At 39.1% G+C, this 18,519-nt stretch overlaps 1 protein-coding gene across 1 annotated transcript; it reads left to right on the forward strand.

Moving 5' to 3' along the window:
* The first annotated feature begins 2,532 nt into the window (after nt 1-2,532).
* LOC140432736 (uncharacterized) lies at nt 2,533-17,006 on the forward strand. Its single transcript, XM_072520820.1, has 3 exons — nt 2,533-2,827; nt 5,757-6,103; nt 12,345-17,006. Exons 1-3 carry the CDS (start codon nt 2,533-2,535, stop codon nt 17,004-17,006), a joined length of 5,304 nt encoding a protein of 1,767 aa, XP_072376921.1.
* Nucleotides 17,007-18,519: the final 1,513 nt, after the last annotated feature.

The raw sequence follows: 18,519 nt of genomic DNA on the forward strand, positions 1-18,519 counted from the left end.
TAAAAGAAGGAACCATCGAACCCTCCACAAGTGGTTGGAGTTCACCGATTGTACTAGTTAGGAAAAAGGATAACTCGTACAGATTTTGCATTGACTTTAGAAAAGTCAACGAACTATCAGATAAAGACGCATATCCGTTACCCAGAATATCGGAAATTCTGGATAGACTTAAGGAAGCAAATTTTATATCGACCCTCGATTTGAAACAGGGATATTTTCAAATACCCCTAGAAGAAACAAGCCGCCCAGTGACAGCATTCAGCGTACCCGGAAAAGGCCATTTTCAGTTCAAAACCACCCCATTCGGACTGCATTCCGCAGGAGCCACTTTTCAACGACTACTGGATAAGGTAATACCTCCCGATATGGAATTCGCGTTTGCCTACTTGGATGATATCGTAGTAATATCTAAAACGCTCCAAGAGCATTTAAATCACCTACATGAAGTTTTCCGAAGACTGAAAGAAGCCAGATTACAGCTGAACTTCGATAAATGCACGTTTTGCCAGTCAGAACTCAGATACTTAGGACATGTGGTTGGAGCAGAAGGAATAAAAACTGACCCGGAGAAAACCAACGCTATAACCGGACTTACAGCACCGAGAAATGTACGTCAACTCCGCCGGTTCCTAGGAATAACATCATGGTACCGCCGATTCATAGAGAACTATTCGACAATAGCAGGACCGCTAAACATGCTTCTGAAGAAGAAGATAAGATGGAAATGGACCGATAAGCAGGAAAACGCGTTTGAAGAGCTAAAATCAAAACTTACATCGGCCCCAGTATTAGCATGCCCCGATTTTTCGAAAACATTTTACCTGCAAACAGATGCGTCGAACTGTGGACTTGGAGTTGCACTAACACAGAAATACGATGGCCAGGATAAAGTAATTGCATATGCTAGTCGAACCCTCACACCAGCCGAGACAAAATATTCCACAACGGAAAAAGAATGTCTATCCATCGTGTACGGGATAAAGCAAATGAGGCCGTATATAGAAGGATACAATTTTAAGGTCATATCAGACCATCAGTCCCTCAAATGGCTGAAGAACCTTAAAAACCCGTCAGGTCGGTTAGCCAGGTGGAGTTTAGAACTGCAACAGTACGATTTCGAGGTAATATATAGAAAGGGAGTCCTCAACAAGGTAGCAGATGCTTTGTCACGACAACCACAAGAAAACCAGAGCGAAGAACCAGAGTCGGAATTATTAGCATCAGAACTGGAATCATGCAGTTGGTACGATAATTTATATAGGAATGTACTCCAGAACCCAGACGATTTCCCGGATTTACAAATATCAAACGGGAAATTATATAAACACGTTTGGAGCAGCCGTAATTTAGCCGACCCAGAGTTTAATAACCCATGGAAATTATGCGTACCAAGATATAAAAGGAAAGATATTTTGGAGGAAAATCATGACTCGACCACAGCAGGCCACTTAGGAATTGCAAAAACAATTTGCCGAATAGCGCAAAAGTACTATTGGCCTAAGATGTTTAAACAAATTGCAGACTACGTTAGAGCCTGTACGAAGTGCCTCCAATATAAACCGTCTCAAATGCAACCAGCCGGGAAAATGCAACCGTCCGCTGTAGAAAAGCCTTGGCATACTGTCTCAGTTGATTTAATGGGACCATTCCCAAGATCTGCAAAAGGAAACATTTTCTTAATAGTCGTGCAAGACCGGTTTACCAAATGGGTCGTCGCTCAGCCAATAAGAGCAGCATCTACGAACTCAATCATCGACACTCTACGATCAAAGGTAGTCATGCAATTCGGTATCCCGAAGAAAATCATCTCGGACAACGGCGCGCAGTTCACAAGCGGAAATTTTAAGGCGTTCCTAAAATCCTATAACATAAATCACATTCTAACACCGCCGTACTCACCTCAATGCAATCCAGTAGAACGAATGAACAAAGTACTGAAAACGATGATAGCTACTTACGTGGAGAATAACCATAAAGACTGGGACAAATTCATACCAGAATTCTGCTACGCCATAAATTCGTCAAGACACGATTCAACAGGATTTTCACCAGCGCTTCTTAATTTCGGAAGTGAATTAGACACAACAGAGGCGACAAATGGACAAGATATACAGGGGTATGCAGAAAACTTAAACAAGTTAGAAGCGTTGAGAGAACTGGCGAAAGTGCACATGGAACACGCTTTCGAGGACCAAAAGAAATATTACGATCTAAGACGAAGAGACTGGCGGCCACATCCAGGAGATCGAGTCATGAAAAAGGAACACCATCTATCATCGGCTAGTGCAGCTTTCACCAGCAAACTAGCGCCGAAGTACTCAGGACCATACATAGTAAGGTCAGTGATATCACCAGTAATAGTAAAACTGAAATTGGCCGATAGTAGTAGCCGCAAGCAGATGACGGCGCATGTAAAAGATTTAAAACCATGGGAGGGGGGAAATGTTACTACAGAAATCCAATCCCCACCACAACCAAACGGTATTTAAGTGGCAATGCTAGCAAGCAGAATTCAGTTCGTCAACATCAAACATGGAAGACATATTAGAGATACCGGAAGAGATGACCCCTCTGGGAACGCCAGAGAGACCCGAACTACCCGTGACACCAGGAAAAGACGCGGAGAGGATCATGAAAAGATTCCACGAACTTTTTGGGACACCACCAACCCCACCGAGGAAGAAGAGCGTACCTGATACCAAAACGGGACAAGAAGCCCAATCCGCGTCCACTCCAGGAGAACCGGAACCCGGGAAACACGCCGACCTTATAGAGATCGTCCCAAAACACCTGGTCGAGAGGGGGACCAAAAGATACAGGATATGCTGTAACAATGGGAGGAGGATTGTAATAAAGATACCGAGAGGGATAGATGGCATCACGAGGCTGTAGACACCATCTACACAAAAAAAAAGGTATGTTACTTTTTTTTTTCAAAGAGAAGGGGGTGTAACGATGCTATGATCGTTTAACAGTTCGAACCGTGGGAGTGTCAATATTTGCGCATCCACTTCTACAACGTGAAGGCATAGTGGGATTCAAACGGCTATTTAAGGCGTGTGAATAGCGGAATTAGGCAGTCTTGCAGCTAGCGCTCTAGGCTCCCTGACTCGCCGGTGTACTGAACCAGCGAGACATTCTGGACAGAGATAGTTCCGTATTGAGGATCATACTCTGTCCCTAACCAAGCGGAACCCATCGGTATTGCGTATTGAGCATTACCGTGGATCTGCACAGAACCAACCGGGACAGAGATTTCCGTATTGAGGTCATACTCTGTCCTTAGCCAAGCGGAACCCGTCGGCATTGTGTATTGAACATTGCCGTGGGTCTGCACAGCTAAATATTTTGTTTGCGAGCATATACGGAGCTTTCTCTGAATTGAAGCGAAAGCGAGTATATTAGTAGTACTAATTAGTTTCTTTTCTTTTATAGACGTTTGCCGGGGAATATTCATTCATCGCGGGACCCAGACGGAAACGTAGAATTCATTTTATTTTTGTTTTATAAGTATACAACGTAGAATTCCTTTTTTTTAGTTTTTATTTATTGTATATATATACTTAATAGATTTATTTTTATTTCAAACCTGTGTTTTACTGAGTCTGTCGCCCCGAAAGAGCTACCCATCACACACATATTCCTTGGAATAGATCGCTTTCGAAGTTCCTTCCTTGGTCACTATGGATCTCCAAAGGTACTCTAAATCGGATGATATATTCTTGGATCAACTTATCTGCAATGGTGGCGGCCTTCTGGTCTGAAAGTGCGTAAATCTCGACCCACTTAGTGAAGTAATCCATTACTACCAACATGTACGTACCTTCATTTTTACCGGTTATTACAAAAGGATCAAATCAAGGTCTCAGACCTAGACAATATTCAAAAACATTTACGCGCATTAGAAGTTTTGCAACACCCTACACAACACTGGGATGATTTGATTATTTACTTATTAACAACAAACTTTGATAACTCAACAAGACAGTGTTGGAAATCACAAAACTGTTCGGGCAACGTACCAATTTTAGACGACTTATTAAAGTTTTTAAAAGAACGATGTCGTATTTTAGAATCATTAGACACCTATAATGATAATAAACAAAACCGAAATCCACCACGTTACAAACATAACAAGACTGACACGAGATCTTTTGTTTCTAGCATAGAAAACAGGTTAAAATGTATTTTTTTGCAATAAAGAACACAAAATATATTATTGTCCTGACTTTTTAAAACTAAATCCTACTAATAGGTTAAACAATGCAAAACGTTTACGTTTATGCATTAATTGCCTTGGCACCGGCCATCCTACTAAGGATTGTCGTTCTGCTGATTGCAGAAAATGTGGAAAGATCCACCACACTATGTTACACTTTGAAAATTCACAATCTTCAAATTCTCTCATCACAGAAAACAACTCTTCGCCTCAAACTTCATTATCTTCCAATATTCCAAACACTAGTATACAGTCTAATGAATCTTCTTCTACCTCTTCTTTTCTTCAACTCATCATATCAGTTCAACTATCTACATTCCTGTTCAACCGTATATTTTACTTTCAACTACTGTTGTCAACGTATTTGACAAGTTTGGCAACTCACATAAATGTAGAGTGTTATTGGACAACGGAAGTCAATCTAATTTTGTAACTGAAAAACTTTGTAATATTTTACAACTTTCAAAGGAAAAAATTAACACTTCGATCTCAGGAGTTAATCAATTAACTCATAATATTAATTTCCGGATTACACTAACATTTAAATCACATATTAACAATTTTTCGAGAAAGATATGCTGTCTAGTTTTGCCCAAAATAACAGGGAACTTGCCCTATACACACGTCAATCGTTCTCAACTCAATATTCCAACAAATTTACTTCTAGCTGACCAGAATTTTGAAAAACCTGGTCCAGTAGACCTTCTTATTGGTGCTGACACATTCTGGGATACTTTAAGCGTAGGACAAATTAAACTTGGTCCTGGGTTACCTATCATTCAAAAAACCACTCTTGGTTGGATAATCTCTGGCCCCATTCCAACAAAGATTCAACATCACTCTCAACAAAATTTTTACTTTTCTTCCACAAGTCAATAAAATGTACAGCTCACAAAGTTCTGGAAACTAGAGGAATGTCCTAAAACCAAGTTTGTTTCCGAAGAAGACATCTACTGTGAAAATCACTTTAAGCAAAACATCTCTCGCCATTGTGATGGTCGTTTTATCATTACTCTTCCTCTAAAGGAATCTCCATAAATCTTAGGGGAATCTAAAACTTCTGCTAAAACACGTTTTCTGAACTTCAAAACTTCAAAGTAACTTCAAAACAACATTCAATTAAAATAAGAATATCATAACTTCATACTTGAGTACATTAAACTTGGCAACATGTCCCTAACACGGGACACTGACGATAATTCTGGATTCTTCTTACCTCATCATTGTGTTTTCAAGGAATCATCACCCAGCACAAAATTAAGAGTTGTATTTAACAGTAGTGCAAAAACTACCACAGGCTACTCATTAAATGACATCATGTATGTCGGCCCTCACTTACAAGATAACTTATTTTACATTTTACTTAGATTTCGACAACATAAATTGGTACTAGAGGCAGATATCACTAAAATGTATCGTCAAGTTTTCATAACACCAGAACAACGTTATCTTTAAAATATCCTTTGGAGATTTAATACAAATGATGAGATTTCTGTCTACACACTAAACACTGTTATATATGACACTGCATCAGCAGCATTTCTTGCCATTAGGTCACTTCATGAAATTGCCTACCTACATATCTCCGAACATCCAAAGGTTGCTTCCATCATTTTACACGACTTTTATGTAGATGACTTACTAACTGGCTGCGACACATCTGAAGAACTCAGAGAAATCAAGGAAACTATTTCAGACTTATTATCTTCTTACGGTTTTCCTCTAAGAAAATGGACTACTAATGATTCGTCTATACAAATTCATTCTGATCCTGAATTCCTATCTATTGGTTCTGACGATCACAACAAAACACTAGGATTACTCTGGAATCCGTCTTCTGATTCCCTACAATATTCTATGAATATCTCCACAACAAACTCAAAGGTTAGCAAAAGACAAATTTTGTATTGTACAGCACAAATATTTGATCCTTTAGGGCTACTTTCACCCGTAATAGTCACATCCAAAATTATTCTTTAAGAGCTCTGGAAAGTTGGGATGAGTCTGTTCCTGAAAGTATTTACACACTTTGGACGAAATACTACTTCGAGCTCATAAAATTAAATACTTTAAAAATACCTAGACATGTACTTTCTTCTAACCCAGCTTCTTTTCAACTTCATGGATTCTCTGACGCCTCGGAGGCAGCTTACGGTGCATGCATTTACACATGATGCACGGATACATTTGGAAATTACACGTGAAATCTTTATTGTGCCAAAACTCAAGTGTCTCCTATGAAACTATTAACTATCCCAAGAGTCGAACTCTGTGGGGCATCACTACTTTCTGAACTTGTTGAAAAAGTCAGTTCATCTTCAAGCGTTTGCTTTAAAAATATCACGTACTGGACTGATTCTAAAATTGTTATTTCATGGATAAACACCTCTCCCTATTTACTTAAAACTTTCATTGCGAATCGAGTAGCACAAATACAGAAGATGACTAATCTCAAACTTTGGAAGTATGTTAAAACTTATGACAATCCAGCAGATCTCTTGTCACGAGGTATAAATCCTTCATCACTCATTAATTCCAACTTATGGTTTCATGTCCCTTCTTGGCTCACTTTACCCCAAGAAGAAAGGCCTCAATATACAAAACATTAAGAAGTTTAGTTTGTATAACTTCTGAACTACTTGAACTACGTTGTTCCGTTTCGCATTTATATTTATTTTAAAGATTATTTATCACAGTGGTGATATATTCATTTTTATTTCTATTGTTACAAACATGCTCTCGGCATGGCCCAGGTAACGGTTGCATTGCATCTCTAATACCCTTCCAGAAGCTTCTCCGTGTATCGAGTGCGAGAGAGAATAACCGGTCACGTAGGCGAATTAGAGGTGGGACAACGCCAGAATATTCTCGAACCTCGTAACTGTAGTATATATAGGTAACAATGTTAGAAGTAGAGTTAGTTGTTAAGATACTACCGAACTGTAAAGTTATAAATAAATATGTTTACATAAATTCGAACCGCTCGTTTTATTTAATCACGCTACAGTGGTGTCACGGTGTGAGGATAATTGATTTATTTAAAAATAAATTCAGCAGTGACTTTTGAAAAAGACTTTTGAACATTTTAAAAAAGTACGTGTGCCTGACCAAAGATGCTGCTAGTACAACTCTCAGTAAAACAGTTGCGTGAGCAGCTAGAAGAACGCGATGAAGATTGCAGCGGGTCCAAGAAGATCCTCCAAGAACGACTGAAGAATGTTCTTAACAAGAATGGAGATGACCCAGAGACATTCCATTTTCAGTCAGCAGAAGAAGCAGTTTTAATGAAGATCGAAGAGAGTTTCAGAAAAAATGATAAGAAATTTGAAAACGTCTCTCAAATGATAGAAGAATCTTCTGAAAGAGATGATAATAAATTAGAGAATGTTCCCAAAAGATTCGATGAAACATTCGAAAATGTATTTAGAAGATTCGACGAGACTTCACAAATAATTGAAGAAATATGTATTCAAAACAATAAGAAATTTGAAGAAGTCTCGAGAAAATTCGATAAGATACAGAAAAATGTAAAGACAAGATAGGAGAAGTAGAAGAGAAGATCAAAAAATTAGAGACCATGATAACTAACACGAAAGTGCTACCACCAGTTAATACAGTAGCCTTAGATCCGGTAGTGAAAGAAGAATCACCGAGAGACGAAATGACAAATCATATGAGATTCAAATTGCCACCATTTGATGGAAAGTCCTCTTGGTCCATATACCTCAGACAATTTGAAGCTATTGCGACAGCCAATCATTGGACAGAACAAGAAAAAGCTGTTTCCTTGACTGCCGCTTTACGAGGTGATGCTGCGGATATCCTAAGATCAATTCCTAAGGGTCAAGAAAAATGTTACCGGACCTTGTTCACTCGACTAGATAAACGTTACGGAGATGCCCATCTACAATCAGTGTACAAAGTACAAATAAGAAGTAGAATCCAACGAGCAAGTGAGAGTTTGCAAGAATTTGAAGCAGATATTGCTCGTATAGCGTTGTTGGCATATCCAGAGGCACCAGACAACATTTTGGAAGAAATTGCTGTAGATGCCTTCGTCAATGGGTTAAGAGACAGTGAACTACAGAAAGCTTTACGACTAGCAAGACCGAAAGTTTTAGATGAAGCGCTCGCTATTGCCTTGGAACATGAAACAGCTAGTCAAGTTTCACGGAGCTATCGAGTACGAACCTCTAAAGAGAGCGACGAACAAAACGAGAAACGTCTGGAGGAAATCGTACGGAAAGTAGTTCGCAACATGATGCCGAAGAGACACGAAACCATATGTTCGAATGATGGCGACGTAGGACACATTCGCCGTAAATTGCAAGAAAATAATACAACAGTCAGAAAGCTAGAACAAATGGAACACAGGACTGGAAAGAGTCATTCAAATGATGATGATCAGTCAAGACGGGCATACAGTGCAAAACGTAATCATTGTCTTGAATTAGAAGAACGACTTTGCCCCGTGAGACGAACCGCCGTCATTAATGATCAATGGCAGCCTCAACAGCTACAAGACGCTCAAGCAGATGATCCATGTATAAAAAGAGTATTGGATTGGATGCGTCGAAGTGGAAGACCTTCTTGGCAAGACATTAGTGCATGTAGTCCAGAAGTCAAGTGTTACTGGAGCCAATGGAATTGCCTAGTGCTGAAAGATGATCTTCTGTATAGAACCTTTGAGAACGATGATGGTACAGAAACTAAGCTTCAGTTGATTGTACCTAAAAGTAAAGTGTCAGAAGTATTACGTCAGTTGCATGACGGTTCATCAGGTGGACACTTTGGTATTACGAAGACTCTGCAAAAGGTTCGAGAACGGTTCTATTGGGTGAACTGTAAGGATGATGTAAGAAGATGGTGCCGGAAATGTGAACTGTGTGCAACCAGTAATGGTCCAGTTGGTAAAAAGAGGGCACCCATGAAACAGTACAATGTTGGTAGTCCTATGGAAAGAGTAGCAATCGACATTGCAGGTCCACTTCCAGAGACGAATGATGGAAATAAATATGATTCTCGATGCAAGAGTGAAAGCTATGAAGTAGGTGATCTTGTTTGGCTTTATAATCCACAACGTCGTCGAGGCTTGTCTCCCAAACTGCAAAGACAATGGGAAGGTCCGTATGAAATTAAAAAGAAAATAAATGACGTAATATACCGAATTAAGAAGTTGCCGAAAGGTAAACCAAAAGTAGTTCACATAAATCGACTTGCACCATATGCTGGTTCAAATGAAACATAAGAAGCACGTACCCTTCAACATGAGATCAAAGATGACCGGCGACCAAGCTTTAATGAATTTATGTCAAATTACGCAGAGAGAAAGAGTGCTAAATTCGGCGTGACCACAGAAGTTCAACAGGATCTTTTTAGTGTTCCGCATAACGGCTCTCTAGCCCACTGTGTTGCCCAAGATCTTGAGAGGACTAAAGGAATCTCATCCGTATTTTATAAGAAATTCGGTCGTTTGGACGAGTTAAAAAACCAGCAGCCTAAAGTTGGAAGAGTACTGAGATTAGAAGATGGTTCTCGATCTTTGCTGTATATGGTGACCAGGAAGTCGTATACAGACAGGGCAAGCTACGAGGATATATGGCGTGCTCTAACTAATTTGAAGAAAATTGTGTGCAATTACGACATCAAGAATTTGGCCTTACCCAAGATAGGCCATGCACTAGATAATCTGGATTGGAAGATTGTCAGAAGCATGCTTGAAGTAATCTTCCGAGAAACCGGCGTACGAATTACTGTGTGTTGCATTAACCCGATGAGATCGTATCCTTCAAAGTCAGTAGACTGTTATTTCTTTCTAAAGGGTTCATGCAGAGCTGGGGAGTCCTGTAGATTCCGCCATCCTGTGCCTACATAAAGAGTTGCTGATCGGGACGATCAGATTTAAGAGGGGAGCAGTGTTACAAACATGCTCTCGGCATGGCCCAGGTAACGGTTGCATTGCATCTCTAATACCCTTCCAGAAGCTTCTCCGTGTATCGAGTGCGAGAGAGAATAACCGGTCACGTAGGCGAATTAGAGGTGGGACAACGCCAGAATATTCTCGAACCTCGTAACTGTAGTATATATAGGTAACAATGTTAGAAGTAGAGTTAGTTGTTAAGATACTACCGAACTGTAAAGTTATAAATAAATATGTTTACATAAATTTGAACCGCTCGTTTTATTTAATCACGCTACACTATTTAAACATATGCGCCACTAACGGTAACGCTTTGTGTTTTTGCCCGCTAAAGCAGAAACAGGCTTTGGCGCGAAAGACTTCACTTCGCCATCAACACTCGACCAAGTCGGTCGATATTTTGTATTAGTCGGCTTTTTAACGATTGTAATCAAAATATACGTAATAAAAATGTTTCAACCCCAAAGTTTTTTCTTCATGGTCCTTCGAGCCGGATATATCAGTGATTATCAAAGACATTTGTGCAGTTTGATTCAATCTAAATTTAGTTAATTAGCCGGCAAGTCGTCCTCTTCTGTTCGTGAGGGCGGAGTCAAGTGGTTACAAGTAACCGTTACAAGTAACGATCACAACCTTCGGGCGGTTCCCGTAGAGCTACAATTCAAGCTGCTAGCAGTCCACCCAACATCACATCCAGCACCATAGCAGAAAGCATCTGTAGTGTTTCACCTAGTGCGTGGATAGAACTTCATCTGGTCCACAGCACGCCTAATCAAAGTAAGTGAGCCATTCCCATCTCTATTTCATATATTCTTTCTACTTGCGTGGAGCTAAATGTCGTTTAACTGGGGTCAATTATAAAAACCTGTTTATTTGGTTAAACTCATTATATTACTCAAATATTTCGTTAAAAGGTACAAAAACCTGTCTTGCTTCAAAACAAAACAACTATTCATTTCATATACTTGATTTTTTATCGCCGAGTAAAACCTTTATTGCCTTACTTACATTTCAGGTAACGGACCCTATATAATTTATGCGGTTTTACATTCAGTTAGATAAAAAATAGAATTTTCAACATTTTGTACAATTTTATTGCTTATTCATAACGATAGGTAAAACCTTTTCTTATAATTGCGATTTCATTATTTCATTAGTATACTGGTAAACATTTTAAATCTTTTCATCGTAAAATATATATATATATATATATATATATATATATATATATATATATATATATATATATATATATATATATATATATATATAAGGTTCTTGAACTCCTAAGTGGAGCATAGAGCTTCAGTGAAAATGCGCCATCGGGTTCTATTTTGCGCTAAGGCCTTCACCTCATTCCAAGACTTTCCTTGGCCTCTTATCTCGTCCATGATGGATCTTCTCCAAGTTTGTACTGGGCGACCTCTTTTTCTTTTCCCTTGGGGATTCCACTCTAGGGCAGTCTTTGCGATACTGCAACTATTTTTTCGGAGTGTGTGACCGATCCAACCCCACTTTCTGGACTTAATTTCATTTTGTACCCTCTTTTGTTCGGTCAGGTGTAGCAGATCGTCGTTTCTGATGGTGTTAGGCCAGAATATACGAACAATTCTTCGTAGACATTTGTTAACAAAGACCTGCAGGGTGTTTGTCACTTTCCAGGTTTCACATCCGTAGAGTAGAACAGACATGACATTTGATCGGAATCATCGTAAAATAAACTTCGAGTATTATTAAAAAATATTTTATTATGTCTTTAAAAGATTTAAACAGAAAAAGGGGTATACTCAAATCACGATTGACAATATTCGAAAAATTTCTTAATAAACAGATTGAAAAACAATCTGACAATTTAGTTATTGAGGTGGAAACCAGGTTAGCAGATATAGAGCCTGTTATAAATGAATTCGAAAAAATTCAATACGAAATAGAAAACATCTCGGAGTATGTTTCTGAGGAATTAGACAATAGGGAAAGCTTTTCAGATTTGTATTATTCGCTTGTATCACAAGCAAAAGCATTAGGAACTTAGGTAGCACTCATTTAACAAATGTAGAGCAAATTCAATACAGTCCACTTCACTCTCAAATAAAGCTCCCAACTATCGAGTTACCTCATTTCAAAGGGTCATACGGGAGGTGGCTTGAGTATCATGATACCTATGATAGTCTAATTCATAAAAATCCTTCGATTAATTCAATTCAGAAGTTTCATTATCTTCGGGCATCTCTAGGTGGAGAAGCTGCACAGGTTATCAGCTCATTAGAGATTTCGGCCGCGAATTACGATATAGCATGGAACTTACTATGCGAAAGGTTTGCAAACACGCGTCTTTTGATCTACAATCACACAAAGGCCTTATTCGATTTGCAACCCATTCCAAAAGAATCTTCTACTCATCTTCGTCAACTAATTGACAATATTTCGAAAAACTTGCGTTCGCTAGAATCTCTTCAGCAACCTGTTCATTCTTGGGACACTCTGTTAATATTCATGATAGCAAGCAAGTTAGATGCCCTCACTGCGAGGGAATGGGAATCATATAGATCCGGAAGTGATCTTCCTACCTTTGAAGATATGATCGCATTCTTGAAAGGCAAAGCTGATCTTCTAGAGAAGCTAGAAGTATCAAAAGTTACGCATAAATCGGACAGGCAGTCCAAATTCTCAAGGCAGTCGCAATCTTTTCTCTCGTTCAATAGAAAAGCATGTAAGTTCTGCAAAGAAGATCATAAAATATATAACTGCGCTAAATTCTTGGGGGCTTCGACCCAAGAGCGAATCAAACACGCTAGGGATTCAAAACTTTGTACAAATTGCCTTTATTCTGGCCATTTTAGCTCCAACTGCAAATATGGAGCGTGTAAAAAATGTAAGGCAAAACACCATAGTTTGTTGCATTTAGATAAACAATCCGTTCACACTACCGATACTAATCAGCGGGTGGAGTCTGAACCTGAACACCAAGTGTCTCTTTCAGCTCAATCGAATGTAGCTCAATCAATTTTGTCTACAGCTGTCGTTCAAATATTCGATAAAAACGGTAGGGTTCATCAATGTAGGGCTCTTCTTGATTGTGGCTCCCAATCAAATCTCATAACGAGAGAATTAGTTGATAAGCTAGCGCTATCAAGGTCTGAGGTAAATATCTCTATTGTAGGGATAGGTCATGCAGTCTCAAACATTCGATCTAAGTGCACAGCGAAGATTCAGTCAAGGCAGTCTTCGTTTTCTACATCTCTTTCATGTCTCGTAGTCAATAGCATCTGCGATAGAATTCCAGCATATAGTTTCGACATTGGAAACTTATATATTCCACGTCATTTAAGACTAGCAGATCCAGATTTTCATGTTGCTTCAAAAATCGACATTTTGATAGGTGTTGATACTTTCTGGAAAATCTTGTGTGTGGGACAATTCAGTTTAGGTCCTTCTGCTCCAGTCATGCAAAAAACAAGGTTCGGTTGGATAGTTTCCGGTCAGTTTAATGACAAAAGGGAATCAGTTTCATATTGCAACTTCAGTAGAAATGATTCAAGTTCTGACTTAAATGTTCAGTTACAAAAATTCTGGGAACTCGAAGAGTACACGGAACCTGTACTTTTCGAGGAAAACTTAATATGCGAAAAACACTTCTCCTCAACGGTGAAGAGAAATGACGAAGGTCGCTTTATCATCAATATACCTCTGAGGGGCTCCATTGAAAATATAGGTGATTCAAAGCGACAGGCATCAAAACGTTTTCTCAACTTGGAGAAAAAACTTCATAAAAACGACGTCCTAAAAAGGATGTATACCGAATTTATGGAAGAATACATACAACTTGGTCACATGTCCAAGGTTGATGATAGTCAACAGAGCTTTTCGTATTATCTTCCCCATCACGGGGTCTTAAAGGATGACAGTCTCACCACAAAGCTTCGTGTGGTGTTCGACGGTTCCTTTCCATCTTCTTCTGGTCTATCAATAAATGACATTCAAATTTCGGGTCCTACCATTCAGGACGATCTATTCTTAATTTTATTGCGTTTTCGACAACATGCATTTGTTGTTTCTGCTGATATTACAAAAATGTATCGTCAGGTGCTCGTGGATCCTGAACAACGAGCACTTCAGCAAATTTTCTGGCGTTCTTCTCCTTCTGATACTCTGAGCACATATCAGCTAAATACGGTCACATATGGAACAGCTTCCGCTTCGTTTCAGGTCATTCGTTGCTTATTTCAGTTAGCATCCGAGAATAAAGATCTTCACCCTACTGCTTCCAAGATCATCAAGCGAGATTTCTATGTTGATGATCTTCTGACAGGTGGAGATTGCGCAGAGTCATTGTCAAATGTATGCAAGGATATCAACAATATCTTAAACAGCGGATGTTTTGAGTTGAGGAAGTGGGTATCGAATGATCCGGTAGTACTTAATAAAATTCAAAGTTCCAAGTGTCTATCAAATCTAAAATCATTCGGTGGAGAAGAAAAGGTAAAGGTACTTGGCCTAAATTGGATGTGTGATTCGGACACACTAACATATAAGGTAGCTGATTTACCTAATCCTAATAAGGTAACGAAGAGAATAATTCTTTCTCGTATTGCTCAGATCTATGATCCGCTTGGGCTGCTTAGCGCTTGCACAATTACGGCCAAGATTATAATGCAAATTCTTTGGCAAGAAAAGCAAGGCTGGGATGAATCTGTTTCCCACATCATTTTTACGCAGTGGCAGCATTTCAAGGAGGAATTACTTAGATTAAATAATATCGAAATACCTAAGTACGTAAAATTAAAGGATTCGATCTCTTGTGAGCTGCATGGTTTTTCTGATGCCAGCAACAAGGCATATGGTGCTGCAATCTATACTAAGAGTGTTGATTCTGATGGACATGTTTTGGTTCGTCTATTATGCGCAAAATCCAAGGTTGCATCCCTTAAGGTGATTAGCATACCTCGTTTGGAATTGTGCAGCGCATTGTTACTTGCTCGTTTGTCTGAAAGGGTAATCAAGTCCTCAGATATCAATTTCGATAAAGTATTTCATTGGTCTGATTCTACTATCACTCTGGCATGGATACGCACACAGTCAAAACTATTAAAGACGTTTGTAGGAAATCGTGTCGCTGAGATTCAGACCAAAACGGAAAGGAAAAGTTGGCACCACGTAGTTTCGAAGGATAATCCTGCTGATCTTGCTTCTCGTGGAATTAGTCCCCTATTACTCATGTCTTCTGACTTATGGTGGCATGGACCTTCCTGGCTTAAATCAAATTATTATCCTACACAATTTTCTCTTCCAGATGACATTCCGGAGTTAAAGACTGCCGAGGTCATTACTTTGTCTGCCACATTAGACTTTTCATTAATAAAGCAATTCTCTAGTTTGATTAAGTTAAAGAGATGTACTGCTTACATTCTGAGATTCAATAATAATTGCAAAATATCCAAGTCTTCCCTTCATGAGAGAGCTTCAGGTGCTTTAACTTCTCAGGAGATTTCGAACGCTATGTTTTACCTAGTAAGGATAGTTCAGAATGAATGTTTCTCGGAAGAAATACGCAATTTGACAAAAAAGGGGCCTGTAAGCCCAAAAAGCAAACTCATTTCGTTGCAACCATTTCTCGATTCAAATCGAATACTTCGTGTTGGTGGTAGATTAAAAAATTCATCTTATTCTTTTGAGAAGAGACATCCGATTTTGCTACCATCTAATAATTACTTTACTGACTTAATTCTTTTAGACCTGCACGTTAAACTCTGTCATGCAGGTCCTCTTGTTCTTTTATCCACAATGCGAAATGAATTTTGGCCTATTCATGGCAAAAATGCTGCCAAGCGTATCGTCCATAAATGTATTAGGTGTTGTCGTGCAAGTCCACCCAAAAATCTGTCTCCAATTATGGGTGATTTACCGAAGGATCGTGTTGACCCATCCCCTCCTTTTTATGTCACAGGCGTAGATTACGCAGGTTATTTTTTAGTCAAGGATCGAAAGGGGCGTGGATGCAAACTTTTAAAGGCATATGTAGCCTTATTCGTATGTTTCACAACTCGTGCTGTTCATTTAGAACTCGTATCTGATTTAACTACTCATTCATTTATATATATATTTACATATATTTATATAGCAGCCTTTAAGCGCTTTGTAAGCAGAAGAGGAAAACCTCTTAAGATGTACTCTGATAATGGAACTAACTTTCAGGGTGCTAATCGTGAACTAAAAGAATTTTATGATTTTATTAAGACTAATAAGCGTGAGATTCAAGACCATTCAATAATCGAAAGTATTGAATGGCACTTCATACCTCCACAATCGCCGCACTTCGGTGGCCTTTGGGAGGCCGGCGTTAAGTCAATGAAATCGCATTTAAAACGGGTCGTCGGCAATGCTCACCTCACGTATGAGGAATTCTCTACAATACTCACGCAAGTAGAATCTGTCCTTAATAGTCGTCCTATATCTGCCCTTTCATCAGATCCCAATGACCTTTGTCCTTTGACTCCGGCTCATTTTCTGATCGGAAGGCCTTTGACAGCCATTCCTGAACCTGATTTGATGTCAATAAACGAAAATAGATTGAACCACTTTCAGCGCCTTCAAAAAATGGTGCAGCACATTTGGTCAAGGTGGTCTAAGGAGTTCATAGGAGAGCTGCAGCAGCGGAAAAAATGGAAACAAGTTTCAAAAGACATTAATATTGGCACACTGGTTCTTATCAAGGAAAAGAACTTGCCTCCTCTAATTTGGCAGTTGGGACGTGTAGTCGAGCTGCATCCAGGTCCAGACGGAGTTTCCAGGGTGGTGTCCATAAAGACGACGAGAGGTATCATTAAGAGAGCAATATCTGTCATCTGCCCTCTACCATGCAGTGAATAGTGCTAGACTCTTGAACAATTTTGGTCATTTTTGAAATTGTTAAGTTGTTATATTATTTTGAAAGACTTTAGCCTTTCAAGGCGGGCGGCCTGTTCCGTTTCGCATTTATATTTATTTTAAACATTATTTATCACAGTGGTGATATATTCATTTTTATTTCTATTTAAACATATGCGCCACTAACGGTAACGCTTTGTGTTTTTGCCCGCTAAAGCAGAAACAGGCTTTGGCGCGAAAGACTTCACTTCGCCATCAACACTCGACCAAGTCGGTCGATATTTTGTATTAGTCGGCTTTTTAACGATTGTAATCAAAATATACGTAATAAAAGTGTTTCAACCCCAAAGTTTTTTCTTCATACGTAATAAAACTGTTGTGTTTCATCACATCGACAATGAATTTATCTTTTATAACAAATATTCTTCATTAAATAAGGTAACACGCGTTTTTGCTTATGTATTGAGATTTAAGGACAATCTGTCGAATCCTAGACATCCACGAATTACATGTCCCCTGTCCACACTCGAACTCAGTACTTCTCTTATAACATTAATTAAGTTTGTACAACGTCAATCATTTCCATACGATTATATGCACGTTCTAATTCCAATCAAATTGACAGAAGAAGTAAACTACTTGGTCTTAACCCATTCTTTGATACTACAACAAAACTAATACGTGTCTTTTACACCATTACACCGGGTACACGTGTCGTGTACCCCCAGGTCGTTTACACCATTCATCATTTGATTTTAACAAAAAACACCCCATAGTGCTACCTCCAAAACATCATCTCACGATACTCATTGCTCGTCACGAGCAGTTGAAACTTTTACATATTGGTCCTCAAGCACTTCTTGCTTCCTTACGAGAGAATTACTGGCCAATCCCAGAGCGCAATTGGGTTCGAAAAATTGTTCGTGATTGTGTCCGATATTTTAGATTCAACAATAAACCCGAACAGTATCTTATGGGCAATCTTCCGGAGTCGAGAATCACACCCTCACGGCCTTTCACAGTTTCTGGAGTCGATTATGCTGGTCCCGTTCTCTTATGAGATAGAAAGGGTCGTAATTACAAAACTCCTAAGGCTTACATTGCCCTCTTTATCTGCTTCGCCAGTAAGGCTGTACATTTAGAAGTTGTCAGTGACCTCACGACAGAGTGCTTCTTGGCGGCACTACGCCGATTCACGACCAGGCGCGGTAAATGATCCGAAATCTTTTCAGATAACGGCAGCACTTTTGTGGGAGCAAATAACGAACTTAAACAATTTTTTGATGAAAATTCTCATGCCATTACGACAGACGGCACATTAATGGCACTTCATTACTCCACGCGCTCCCCACTTTGGTGGGTTATGGGAGTCAAATATTAAATCAGTTAAGCACCACATGAAACGTGTAGTAGGTAAAGCAATTAACATATGAAGAATTTTCTACGGTTGTATATCAAATAGAGGCTTGTCTCAACTCCAGACCACTCTATTCTCTTTCTAATGACCCAAATGACC

This window comes from Diabrotica undecimpunctata, chromosome 1, assembly GCF_040954645.1.
Source record: "Diabrotica undecimpunctata isolate CICGRU chromosome 1, icDiaUnde3, whole genome shotgun sequence".
NCBI lineage: Eukaryota > Metazoa > Arthropoda > Insecta > Coleoptera > Chrysomelidae > Diabrotica > Diabrotica undecimpunctata.

Bases quoted from the DNA above. Each gene is read 5' to 3' on its own strand.
- LOC140432736 (XM_072520820.1), top strand. From the start codon at position 2,533: ATGGAAGACATATTAGAGATACCGGAAGAGATGACCCCTCTGGGAACG. The intron at 2,828-5,756 runs GTAACAATGGGA...CTGCATCAGCAG, and splicing joins CAAAAGATACAGGATATGCT to CATTTCTTGCCATTAGGTCA. The intron at 6,104-12,344 runs GTTAGCAAAAGA...AATTCAATTCAG, and splicing joins TCTCCACAACAAACTCAAAG to AAGTTTCATTATCTTCGGGC.